The 14,412-nt window shown below is 36.8% G+C and overlaps 1 protein-coding gene across 1 annotated transcript in view; it reads right to left on the reverse strand.

Annotated features, from left to right (window-relative positions):
* LOC126741622 (ryanodine receptor) overlaps positions 1 to 14,412 on the reverse strand; it is a 249,779-nt gene that overhangs the window by 166,284 nt on the left and 69,083 nt on the right. Inside the window, exons 28-29 of the mRNA XM_050448136.1 lie at positions 12,565 to 12,848; positions 12,332 to 12,506 (exon numbers count right to left, since the gene is read on the reverse strand). Of these exons, the coding sequence (XP_050304093.1) occupies positions 12,332 to 12,506; positions 12,565 to 12,848 (459 nt within the window). The remainder of the gene's footprint in view (positions 1 to 12,331; positions 12,507 to 12,564; positions 12,849 to 14,412) is intronic.

Below are 14,412 nucleotides of genomic sequence, written 5' to 3' on the forward strand. Positions count from 1 at the left end.
ATTACAAAAATACCGGGTTATAACAGGATTCGATCAGAAATAAGGGAATGAGAGCACTTTGAAAATTCGAAAATTGTCACTTTCTGACCTCGTTTTTGAGCCTAAAAATGGGCATCAAAAATGCGAGATCTCAGCTAATATGAGACCTACGACCTTGTGGATGGTCTCGTTGGATTCAGAAAAATGAAACTAAGACAAAACCGTTTGATTTTTCCAGATAGTGCCCATAGAAGCCGAGATATCGACCTCCAAAGTTTGGGATTTTTCATTTTTCAGGTATATCCCCCCGTATCGAATTTTTCACCAAAAATTGAATTTTTTCGAATTCGAACTAACTATACCAACGTCTTCATCGTGTCACCTAGATTACGAAAACACCGGGTTATAATAGGATTCGATCAGAAATAAGGGAATGAGAGCACTTTGAAAATTCGAAAATTGTCACTTTCTGACCTCGTTTTTGAGCCTAAAAAAGGGCATCAAAAATGCGAGATCTCAGCTAATATGCGACCTACGACCTTGTGGATGGTCTCGTTGGATTCAGAAAGACAAAACTAAGACAAAACCGTTGGATTCTTCAAGATAGTGCCCATAGAAGCCGAGATATCGACCTCCAAAGTTTGGAATTTTTAATTTTTTGGGTATACCCCCCCGTATCGAATTTTTCACCAAAAATTGAATTTTTTCGAATTCGAACTAACTATACCAACGTCTTCATCGTGTCACCTAGATTACGAAAATACCGGGTTATTACGGGATTCGATCAGAAATAAGGAAATGAGAGCACTTTGAAAATTCGAAAATTGTCACTTTCTGACCTCGTTTTTGAGCCTAAAAATGGGATCAAAAATGCAAGATCTCAGCTAATATGCGACCTACGACCTTGTGGATGGTCTCGTTGGATTCAGAAAGACAAAACTAAGACAAAACCGTTGGATTCTTCAAGATAGTGCCCATAGAAGCCGAGATATCGACCTCCAAAGTTTGGAATTTTTAATTTTTTGGGTATACCCCCCCGTATCGAATTTTTCACCAAAAATTGAATTTTTTCGAATTCGAACTAACTATACCATCGACTTGTTTACATCACCTAGATTACAAAAATACCGGGTTATAACAGGATTCGATCAGAAATAAGGGAATGAGAGCACTTTGAAAATTCGAAAATTGTCACTTTCTGACCTCATTTTTAAGCCCAAAAATGGGCATCAAAAATGCGAGATCTCAGCTAATATGAGACCTACGACCTTGTGGATGGTCTCGTTGGATTCAGAAAGACGAAACTAAGACAAAACCGTTGGATTTTTCCAGATAGAGCCCATAGAAGCCGAGATATCGACCTCTAAAGTTTAGGATTTTTCATTTTTCGGGTATACCCCCCCGTATCGAATTTTTCACCAAAAATTGAATTTTTTCGAATTCGAACTAACTATACCATCGACTTGTTTACATCACCTAGATTACAAAAATACCGGGTTATAACAGGATTCGATCAGAAATAAGGGAATGAGAGCACTTTGAAAATTCGAAAATTGTCACTTTCTGACCTCTTTTTGAGCCTAAAAATGGGCATCAAAAATGCGAGATCTCAGCTAATATGAGACCTACGACCTTGTGGATGGTCTCGTTGGATTCAGAAAAATGAAACTAAGACAAAACCGTTTGATTTTTCCAGATAGTGCCCATAGAAGCCGAGATATCGACCTCCAAAGTTTGGGATTTTTCATTTTTCAGGTATATCCCCCCGTATCGAATTTTTCACCAAAAATTGAATTTTTTCGAATTCGAACTAACTATACCAACGTCTTCATCGTGTCACCTAGATTACGAAAACACCGGGTTATAATAGGATTCGATCAGAAATAAGGGAATGAGAGCACTTTGAAAATTCGAAAATTGTCACTTTCTGACCTCGTTTTTGAGCCTAAAAAAGGGCATCAAAAATGCGAGATCTCAGCTAATATGCGACCTACGACCTTGTGGATGGTCTCGTTGGATTCAGAAAGACAAAACTAAGACAAAACCGTTGGATTCTTCAAGATAGTGCCCATAGAAGCCGAGATATCGACCTCCAAAGTTTGGAATTTTTAATTTTTTGGGTATACCCCCCCGTATCGAATTTTTCACCAAAAATTGAATTTTTTCGAATTCGAACTAACTATACCAACGTCTTCATCGTGTCACCTAGATTACGAAAATACCGGGTTATTACGGGATTCGATCAGAAATAAGGAAATGAGAGCACTTTGAAAATTCGAAAATTGTCACTTTCTGACCTCGTTTTTGAGCCTAAAAATGGGATCAAAAATGCAAGATCTCAGCTAATATGCGACCTACGACCTTGTGGATGGTCTCGTTGGATTCAGAAAGACAAAACTAAGACAAAACCGTTGGATTCTTCAAGATAGTGCCCATAGAAGCCGAGATATCGACCTCCAAAGTTTGGAATTTTTAATTTTTTGGGTATACCCCCCCGTATCGAATTTTTCACCAAAAATTGAATTTTTTCGAATTCGAACTAACTATACCATCGACTTGTTTACATCACCTAGATTACAAAAATACCGGGTTATAACAGGATTCGATCAGAAATAAGGGAATGAGAGCACTTTGAAAATTCGAAAATTGTCACTTTCTGACCTCGTTTTTGAGCCTAAAAATGGGCATCAAAAATGCAAGATCTCAGCTAATATGAGACCTACGACCTTGTGGATGGTCTCGTTGGATTCAGAAAAATGAAACTAAGACAAAACCGTTGGATTTTTCCAGATAGTGCCCATAGAAGCCGAGATATCGACCTCTAAAGTTTGGGATTTTTCATTTTTCGGGTATACCCCCCCGTATCGAATTTTTCAGCAAAAATTGAATTTTTTCGAATTCGAACTAACTATACCATCGACTTGTTTACATCACCTAGATTACAAAAATACCGGGTTATAACAGGATTCGATCAGAAATAAGGGAATGAGAGCACTTTGAAAATTCGAAAATTGTCACTTTCTGACCTCGTTTTTGAGCCCAAAAATGGGCATCAAAAATGCGAGATCTCAGCTAATATGAGACCTACGACCTTGTGGATGGTCTCGTTGGATTCAGAAAGACGAAACTAAGACAAAACCGTTGGATTTTTTCAGATAGTGCCCATAGAAGCCGAGATATCGACCTCTAAAGTTAGGGATTTTTCATTTTTCGGGTATACCCCCCCGTATCGAATTTTTCACCAAAAATTGAATTTTTTCGAATTCGAACTAACTATACCATCGACTTGTTTACATCACCTAGATTACAAAAATACCGGGTTATAACAGGATTCGATCAGAAATAAGGGAATGAGAGCACTTTGAAAATTCGAAAATTGTCACTTTCTGACCTCGTTTTTGAGCCTAAAAATGGGCATCAAAAATGCAAGATCTCAGCTAATATGAGACCTACGACCTTGTGGATGGTCTCGTTGGATTCAGAAAAATGAAACTAAGACAAAACCGTTGGATTTTTTCAGATAGTGCCCATAGAAGCCGAGATATCGACCTCTAAAGTTTGGGATTTTTCATTTTTCGGGTATACCCCCCCGTATCGAATTTTTCACCAAAAATTGAATTTTTTCGAATTCGAACTAACTATACCAACGTCTTCATCGTGTCACCTAGATTACGAAAATACCGGGTTATAACAGGATTCGATCAGAAATAAGGGAATGAGAGCACTTTGAAAATTCGAAAATTGTCACTTTCTGACCTCGTTTTTGATCCTAAAAATGGGCATCAAAAATGCGAGATCTCAGCTAATATGAGACCTACGACCTTGTGGATGGTCTCGTTGGATTCAGAAAAATGAAACTAAGACAAAACCGTTTGATTTTTCCAGATAGTGCCCATAGAAGCCGAGATATCGACCTCCAAAGTTTGGGATTTTTCATTTTTCAGGTATACCCCCCCGTATCGAATTTTTCACCAAAAATTGAATTTTTTCGAATTCGAACTAACTATACCAACGTCTTCATCGTGTCACCTAGATTACGAAAACACCGGGTTATAATAGGATTCGATCAGAAATAAGGGAATGAGAGCACTTTGAAAATTCGAAAATTGTCACTTTCTGACCTCGTTTTTGAGCCTAAAAAAGGGCATCAAAAATGCGAGATCTCAGCTAATATGCGACCTACGACCTTGTGGATGGTCTCGTTGGATTCAGAAAGACAAAACTAAGACAAAACCGTTGGATTCTTCAAGATAGTGCCCATAGAAGCCGAGATATCGACCTCCAAAGTTTGGAATTTTTAATTTTTTGGGTATACCCCCCCGTATCGAATTTTTCACCAAAAATTGAATTTTTTCGAATTCGAACTAACTATACCAACGTCTTCATCGTGTCACCTAGATTACGAAAATACCGGGTTATTACGGGATTCGATCAGAAATAAGGAAATGAGAGCACTTTGAAAATTCGAAAATTGTCACTTTCTGACCTCGTTTTTGAGCCTAAAAATGGGATCAAAAATGCAAGATCTCAGCTAATATGCGACCTACGACCTTGTGGATGGTCTCGTTGGATTCAGAAAGACAAAACTAAGACAAAACCGTTGGATTCTTCAAGATAGTGCCCATAGAAGCCGAGATATCGACCTCCAAAGTTTGGAATTTTTAATTTTTTGGGTATACCCCCCCGTATCGAATTTTTCACCAAAAATTGAATTTTTTCGAATTCGAACTAACTATACCATCGACTTGTTTACATCACCTAGATTACAAAAATACCGGGTTATAACAGGATTCGATCAGAAATAAGGGAATGAGAGCACTTTGAAAATTCGAAAATTGTCACTTTCTGACCTCGTTTTTGAGCCTAAAAATGGGCATCAAAAATGCGAGATCTCAGCTAATATGAGACCTACGACCTTGTGGATGGTCTCGTTGGATTCAGAAAAATGAAACTAAGACAAAACCGTTTGATTTTTCCAGATAGTGCCCATAGAAGCCGAGATATCGACCTCCAAAGTTTGGGATTTTTCATTTTTCAGGTATATCCCCCCGTATCGAATTTTTCACCAAAAATTGAATTTTTTCGAATTCGAACTAACTATACCAACGTCTTCATCGTGTCACCTAGATTACGAAAATACCGGGTTATTACGGGATTCGATCAGAAATAAGGGAATGAGAGCACTTTGAAAATTCGAAAATTGTCACTTTCTGACCTCGTTTTTGAGCCTAAAAATGGGCATCAAAAATGCAAGATCTCAGCTAATATGCGACCTACGACCTTGTGGATGGTCTCGTTGGATTCAGAAAGACGAAACTAAGACAAAACCGTTGGATTTTTCCATGTAGAGCCCATAGAAGCCGAGATATCGACCTCTAAAGTTTAGGATTTTTCATTTTTCGGGTATACCCCCCCCGTATCGAATTTTTCACCAAAAATTGAATTTTTTCGAATTCGAACTAACTATACCATCGACTTGTTTACATCACCTAGATTACAAAAATACCGGGTTATAACAGGATTCGATCAGAAATAAGGGAATGAGAGCACTTTGAAAATTCGAAAATTGTCACTTTCTGACCTCGTTTTTGAGCCTAAAAATGGGCATCAAAAATGCGAGATCTCAGCTAATATGAGACCTACGACCTTGTGGATGGTCTCGTTGCATTCAGAAAAATGAAACTAAGACAAAACCGTTTGATTTTTCCAGATAGTGCCCATAGAAGCCGAGATATCGACCTCCAAAGTTTGAGATTTTTCATTTTTCAGGTATACCCTCCCGTATCGAATTTTTCACCAAAAATTGAATTTTTTCGAATTCGAACTAACTATACCATCGACTTATTTATATCACCTAGATTACGAAAACACCGGGTTATAACAGGATTCGATCAGAAATAAGGAAATAAGAGCCCTTTGAAAATTCGAAAATTGTCACTTTCTGGCCTCGTTTTTGAGCCTAAAAATGGGCATCAAAAATGCGAGATCTCAGCTAATATGAGACCTACGACCTTGTGGATGGTCTCGTTGGATTCAGAAAGACGAAACTAAGACAAAACCGTTGGATTTTTCCAGATAGTGCCCATAGAAGCCGAGATATCGACCTCCAAAGTTTGAGATTTTTCATTTTTCAGGTATACCCTCCCGTATCGAATTTTTCACCAAAAATTGAATTTTTTCGAATTCGAACTAACTATACCATCGACTTGTTTACATCACCTAGATTACGAAAATACCGGGTTATAACAGGATTCGATCAGAAATAAGGGAATGAGAGCACTTTGAAAATTCGAAAATTGTCACTTTCTAACCTCGTTTTTGAGCCTAAAAATGGGCATCAAAAATGCAAGATCTCAGCTAATATGCGACCTACGACCTTGTGGATGGTCTCGTTGGATTCAGAAAGACGAAACTAAGACAAAACCGTTGGATTTTTCCAGATAGAGCCCATAGAAGCCGAGATATCGACCTCTAAAGTTTAGGATTTTTCATTTTTCGGGTATACCCCCCCGTATCGAATTTTTCACCAAAAATTGAATTTTTTCGAATTCGAACTAACTATACCATCGACTTGTTTACATCACCTAGATTACAAAAATACCGGGTTATAACAGGATTCGATCAGAAATAAGGGAATGAGAGCACTTTGAAAATTCGAAAATTGTCACTTTCTGACCTCGATTTTGAGCCTAAAAATGGGCATCAAAAATGCGAGATCTCAGCTAATATGAGACCTACGACCTTGTGGATGGTCTCGTTGGATTCAGAAAAATGAAACTAAGACAAAACCGTTTGATTTTTCAAGATAGTGCCCATAGAAGCCAAGATATCGACCTCCAAAGTTTGGAATTTTTAATTTTTTGGGTATACCCCCCCGTATCGAATTTTTCACCAAAAATTGAATTTTTTCGAATTCGAACTAACTATACCAACGTCTTCATCGTGTCACCTAGATTACGAAAATACCGGGTTATTACGGGATTCGATCAGAAATAAGGGAATGAGAGCACTTTGAAAATTCGAAAATTGTCACTTTTGACCTCGTTTTTGAGCCTAAAAATGGGATCAAAAATGCAAGATCTCAGCTAATATGCGACCTACGACCTTGTGGATGGTCTCGTTGGATTCAGAAAGACAAAACTAAGACAAAACCGTTGGATTCTTCAAGATAGTGCCCATAGAAGCCGAGATATCGACCTCCAAAGTTTGGGATTTTTCATTTTTCGGGTATACCCCCCCGTATCGAATTTTTCACCAAAAATTGAATTTTTTCGAATTCGAACTAACTATACCAACGTCTTCATCGTGTCACCTAGATTACGAAAATACCGGGTTATAACAGGATTCGATCAGAAATAAGGGAATGAGAGCACTTTGAAAATTCGAAAATTGTCACTTTCTGACCTCATTTTTAAGCCCAAAAATGGGCATCAAAAATGCGAGATCTCAGCTAATATGAGACCTACGACCTTGTGGATGGTCTCCTTGGATTCAGAAAGACGAAACTAAGACAAAACCGTTGGATTTTTCAAGATAGTGCCCATAGAAGCCAAGATATCGACCTCCAAAGTTTGGAATTTTTAATTTTTTGGGTATACCCCCCCGTATCGAATTTTTCACCAAAAATTGAATTTTTTCGAATTCGAACTAACTATACCAACGTCTTCATCGTGTCACCTAGATTACGAAAATACCGGGTTATAACAGGATTCGATCAGAAATAAGGGAATGAGAGCACTTTGAAAATTCGAAAATTGTCACTTTCTGACCTCATTTTTAAGCCCAAAAATGGGCATCAAAAATGCGAGATCTCAGCTAATATGAGACCTACGACCTTGTGGATGGTCTCGTTGGATTCAGAAAGACGAAACTAAGACAAAACCGTTGGATTTTTCAAGATAGTGCCCATAGAAGCCAAGATATCGACCTCCAAAGTTTGGAATTTTTAATTTTTTGGGTATACCCCCCCGTATCGAATTTTTCACCAAAAATTGAATTTTTTCGAGTTCGAACTAACTATACCAACGTCTTCATCGTGTCACCTAGATTACGAAAATACCGGGTTATAACAGGATTCGATCAGAAATAAGGGAATGAGAGCACTTTGAAAATTCGAAAATTGTCACTTTCTGACCTCATTTTTAAGCCCAAAAATGGGCATCAAAAATGCGAGATCTCAGCTAATATGAGACCTACGACCTTGTGGATGGTCTCGTTGGATTCAGAAAGACGAAACTAAGACAAAACCGTTGGATTTTTCAAGATAGTGCCCATAGAAGCCAAGATATCGACCTCCAAAGTTTGGAATTTTTAATTTTTTGGGTATACCCCCCCGTATCGAATTTTTCACCAAAAATTGAATTTTTTCGAATTCGAACTAACTATACCAACGTCTTCATCGTGTCACCTAGATTACGGAAATACCGGGTTATTACGGGATTCGATCAGAAATAAGGGAATGAGAGCACTTTGAAAATTCGAAAATTGTCACTTTTTGACCTCGTTTTTGAGCCTAAAAATGGGATCAAAAATGCAAGATCTCAGCTAATATGCGACCTACGACCTTGTGGATGGTCTCGTTGGATTCAGAAAGACAAAACTAAGACAAAACCGTTGGATTCTTCAAGATAGTGCCCATAGAAGCCGAGATATCGACCTCCAAAGTTTAGGATTTTTCATTTTTCGGGTATACCCCCCCGTATCGAATTTTTCACCAAAAATTGAATTTTTTCGAATTCGAACTAACTATACCATCGACTTGTTTACATCACCTAGATTACAAAAATACCGGGTTATAACAGGATTCGATCAGAAATAAGGGAATGAGAGCACTTTGAAAATTCGAAAATTGTCACTTTCTGACCTCGTTTTTGAGCCTAAAAATGGGCATCAAAAATGCAAGATCTCAGCTAATATGCGACCTACGACCTTGTGGATGGTCTCGTTGGATTCAGAAAGACAAAACTAAGACAAAACCGTTGGATTTTTCCAGATAGAGCCCATAGAAGCCGAGATATCGACCTCTAAAGTTTGGGATTTTTCATTTTTCAGGTATACCCCCCCGTATCGAATTTTTCACCAAAAATTGAATTTTTTCGAATTCGAACTAACTATACCAACGTCTTCATCGTGTCACCTAGATTACGAAAATACCGGGTTATAACAGGATTCGATCAGAAATAAGGGAATGAGAGCACTTTGAAAATTCGAAAATTGTCACTTTCTGACCTCGTTTTTGAGCCTAAAAATGGGCATCAAAAATGCGAGATCTCAGCTAATATGAGACCTACGACCTTGTGGATGGTCTCGTTGGATTCAGAAAGACGACACTAAGACAAAACCGTTGGATTTTTCCAGATAGGGCCCATAGAAGCCGAGATATCGACCTCCAAAGTTTGGGATTTTTCATTTCAAAATTGTCACTTTCTGACCTCGTTTTTGAGCCCAAAAATGGGCATCAAAAATGCGAGATCTCAGCTAATATGAGACCTACGACCTTGTGGATGGTCTCGTTGGATTCAGAAAGACGACACTAAGACAAAACCGTTGGATTTTTCCAGATAGTGCCCATAGAAGCCGAGATATCGACCTCCAAAGTTTGGGATTTTTCATTTTTCGGGTATACCCCCCCGTATCGAATTTTTCACCAAAAATTGAATTTTTTCGAATTCGAACTAACTATACCATCGACTTGTTTACATCACCTAAATTACGAAAATACCGGGTTATTACGGGATTTGATCAGAAATAAGGGAATCAGAGCAGTTTGAAAATTCGAAAATTGTCACTTTTTGACCTCGTTTTTGAGCCTAAAAATGGGCATCAAAAATGCAAGATCTCAGCTAATACGAGACCTACGACCTTGTGGATGGTCTCGTTGGATTCAGAAAGACGAAACTAAGACAAAACCGTTGGATTTTTCCAGATAGTGCCCATAGAAGCCGAGATATCGACCTCTAAAGTTTGGGATTTTTCATTTTTCGGGTATACCCCCCCGTATCGAATTTTTCACCAAAAATTGAATTTTTTCGAATTCGAACTAACTACACCGTCGACTTGTTTACATCACCTAGATTACAAAAATACCGGGTTATAATAGGATTCGATCAGAAATAAGGGAATGAGAGCACTTTAAAAATTCGAAAATTATCACTTTCTGACCTCGTTTTTGAGCCTAAAAATGGGCATCAAAAATGCAAGATCTCAGCTAATATGAGACCTACGACCTTGTGGATGGTCTCGTTGGATTCAGAAAGACGAAACTAAGACAAAACCGTTGGATTTTTCCAGATAGGGCCCATAGAAGCCGAGATATCGACCTCCAAAGTTTGGGATTTTTCATTTCAAAATTGTCACTTTCTGACCTCGTTTTTGTGCCCAAAAATGGGCATCAAAAATGCGAGATCTCAGCTAATATGAGACCTACGACCTTGTGGATGGTCTCGTTGGATTCAGAAAGACGACACTAAGACAAAACCGTTGGATTTTTTCAGATAGTGCCCATAAAAGCCGAGATATCGACCTCCAAAGTTTGGAATTTTTCATTTTTTTGGTATACCCCCCCCCCCGTATCGAATTTTTCACCAAAAAGTGAATTTTTTCGAATTCGAACTAACTATACCAACGTCTTCATCGTGTCACCTATGGGAACATCGTTCAGTTAATCTCTGAGATTATTTTGAAGAAAATTTAAATAATGACGACCAGTTAACCTGTGTGGCAAAATAATTGGGCCTATTAATTTATCTCCTATCAAACCCGCCCATACGTTAAAGGAAAATCTATGCTGAAAGTTAGTTCGTCGAACTACTCTCGGATTCTCGATGCTCCAAAAATGAGTATTACGGCTGTTACATCCTTTACTCCTAGAAAAAGTTGCCTCATCTGACCACAAAATTTTTTGACAGAAGTGTACTCGAGCTGGACAATCTTCTTCTTCTAACTCCTGAATCCTTTTATAATGGAAAGGATGGTATCCTAACATCTTAGTCATTCTTCCAATCTGAAATTATTTTTAAATATTTTAAATTGCGTAGGAAATAAGCCTAAACCTTAATAAGCCACTAAATATTCCAGTAAGTCGTCAAAAGGATTTGTTTTGGGGTGTTTGATGTTTGTGATAAGACTTATCCAAGTAAATAAAGTAAATAATAATAATAATAGTAATTAGAGCATTTTGAAATGAATTTAATGCGATCCGACGATAATAATTAATTAACAACACTATTTATACCAATCTCAATGTTCAGTTATAAGTACTTCAAATTTAATTTTTTGGATAACATATTAGTACTTAAATTCAGTACTTCCCCACAACCATCATTTGCAATTGGTCTTCCTTGCCCACGAGCACGTTCGAAGGATCCATATTCAAGTAAATTTCTATGAATTCTAACAAAAACTTTCCAATGTGGAAGCCTTCTTGCAGGAAACCTCCGCCGATACTCTCGTGCAGCGGCATGTGCGTTTCCATTGCAAAACCCATACATAAAATGAATATCTACTTTTTCACGGGTCGAAAAGTCTTCCATAGTTAAAAAGATATTAACAATTTGAATGCAAAATGACAACTAATCAATTACAACAAATGTTAATGTCATTATGCAGTGTGTCAATTTTTTCCAAAGCCTGCTACTAAGTTTTCATAAAAATTGGTAGTGAAAATAATACTATGCAGCGTTATTTTTAAATGCGTTTTTCTCGAAAATGGTAACTCGTAGAGTTATTGACCAAGAGGTACTTTTCTACGTAAAAAGCTTCAAATTTTTAAAATTTAAAGAAAAAAAAAACAAAAACTTTGCACACAACTTTTTTTTTAGGTATTTTATAGGCTCACCCCCTAAATGATACGCACCTGACTAAATAATGAAAATTATGAAATGACAACTAAATTCAGCATATCAAAATTGGGAAAATACCAAAATTTAAAATTTTTATATTTACCCGTTTCGAAAATAAGTGGAAAAAACCATCTTCAGGTGCCCCCTTTAAAAGGGGCGTAGCTCCCTTGGGGGGCGTTTGCCGATATATGTTTATAAGAAAAAGTGAGGTTATTTTTGACCAAAGAATACAGGGTTCGCGTTTCGTCCACTAATTTTGGGACACCCTGTATAATCTACTAATTTTCAGTGTGACGTGCCTAGTTTTGAATAATTTTTTTTTGTATACATACCTATTTTGACGACATTTGTTAAACGCTGTATATTTATGTATTTTTTGTTCAAAAATATAGATATTTTGACTTTGACTTTAAATCTTTAATATTTTGTATTGTAAAGAAGATATTCCTGAACAAGTGCATTCTTTCTTAAAAAGTTGTGTGTTAATGTTATATTTTTTTATTAATACTTGCCTTAAATTTATGTGAAGTTGGTTTGCCGTCACACGTAAAGCTAATATACCCAGTAGCAGCATCCAAGAAACAGCCAATAAACATTCCCTGTGAGGCTCCTTTACCAGAAGCATCTTGTGTCACTTGGTTGTAAAGTTCATCTGCTCTTACCATATAGCATGATTGCCTATCAATTCTTTTAGAAAATATATATTAAAAATAATATTAATATATAATATAACAATGGGACTTACTGATCAACAATCCGATCGTAATCATCAGCAATAATCACCGACGACTTTAAAACATGATTCTGATTAAATTCCTTGTCAAAGCAGTGGTACTGTGTGGTAACCCAGCCTACATAAGTATGAGTGGGATCTTGACCAGGGAAAATTCGAATGCCGTAAAAATACTCGTTAATTAGTTTAAGACATTCCGCATCGTAGATTTCGTTTCCCACCGATTCAATGTCGGAGGTTTGTGGCACTGAAAGTTGCTTTTGCTGCGGTGCAGATGGTACTTGAAGAGAATCACCCTAAAAAAAATTAACTAAGGAATACAAACAACAATGTGGTTCATTATTTGATTGGTATATAGTAATTTTAACATTCACAACATTCTGTCCGCATGTAAATTTATAGCTTCCTATCTAAAGAAAAGAATTCAACGGGTTAAGATGGGTAGAGAATTATCTGTGCAGTACATGGCAGTGTCTGGAGAGCCACAGAGCAGTAACCTTGGTCCATTACTGTTTGTGATTTTTATTAATAACTTGCCAGATTCTGTAGAATGTTCTGAGTGTGTCATGTTTGCAGATGATAATATTATACAATACATTGGTTAGACCCCATTTAGAATAAGCCTCTGTTATTTCGTCACCACAGTCATTGGTACATATTGATATGATTGAAAAAGTGCAAAAGAGGTTTTTAAGGTATCTATACTTAAGAACTCATAATACCTGTCCCTATATGATTTCTTATGAAAGTTTGCTGACTGAATTTAGTATGGTTAGATTAAGTATTAGACGAAGTTTAAATGATGTACTATTTATATATAATATTGTCAACAATTATAAGAAGTATAAGAAATAATCCTTAATTAACAATATAACTTTTGTGGTTCCTAAAGTAAACTTAAGAATAAGAAATAAAAAGCTGTTCCAATGTTTAACTCCAAGTAGTTCACCTATAAATCGAATTATGTACCAAAGTAATGAATATATACAAAAATGTGATATAGATTTCTTTAATAGTTCTGTAGGACAAATTAAATCTGTGATTTTAGGTAGTTCAACGTACAAGTAGTACACATATTTGTTTTAGAACCTGCTATATGTATTTGTATGTTTTTTATATTTTTTTATATTGTTAATTTGGTTAGTTAGTATATTTTAGTTGTAGTCTTTCTTTTTCTCGCCTTTACTGGCTTAGTAAGCACTCTTAACATGTAATTACATTTCCAATGTGTTTGTGAGAGTGTAATAAATAAATAAATAAATAAATAAATCCAACGCGCCTAATCCAGAAACGTTGTCTTATTATCTACTAAATGTCAAGGAAGGGGTAGGAAACTTCGAGTTTCAGCTAGCAACGCTTGAAGAAGTTAAATCTACTTTATTCTTAATAAAATCTGAGGCCATTGGGACAGATGGTATAGGCTTGTCGATGCTGCTCCACTGCTGTCCATATATTCTTCCATTTCTAGTGCATCTTGTTAATTGTTGTATTGAATCTTCAACTTTTCCCGATTCTTGGAAGTCCTCATACCTTATCCCTATTCCAAAAGTCCCTTCTCCAACTGAATTATCCGACCTTAGGCCTATTAGCATTCTCCCTGTCATCTCAAAAGTTTTAGAGAGGGTATTGGAAAGCCAAATCAGAACATACGTAAACAGATTTGATATCTTGCCGGTTATTCAGTCCGGGTTTCGAAAAGACTTCAGCTGCTCTACTGCTCTTCTAAAAGTAACTGACGATATTATACAATCAGCTGATTGTAATGAGTTAACAATCTTGACTCTACTTGATTACTCCAAGGCCTTTGATAAGTTAAATCACCAACTATTACTGGCTATACTAAAATTCTTAGGTTTTCGG

Source organism: Anthonomus grandis, chromosome 1, assembly GCF_022605725.1.
Source record: "Anthonomus grandis grandis chromosome 1, icAntGran1.3, whole genome shotgun sequence".
In the NCBI taxonomy this organism is placed as follows: domain Eukaryota; kingdom Metazoa; phylum Arthropoda; class Insecta; order Coleoptera; family Curculionidae; genus Anthonomus; species Anthonomus grandis.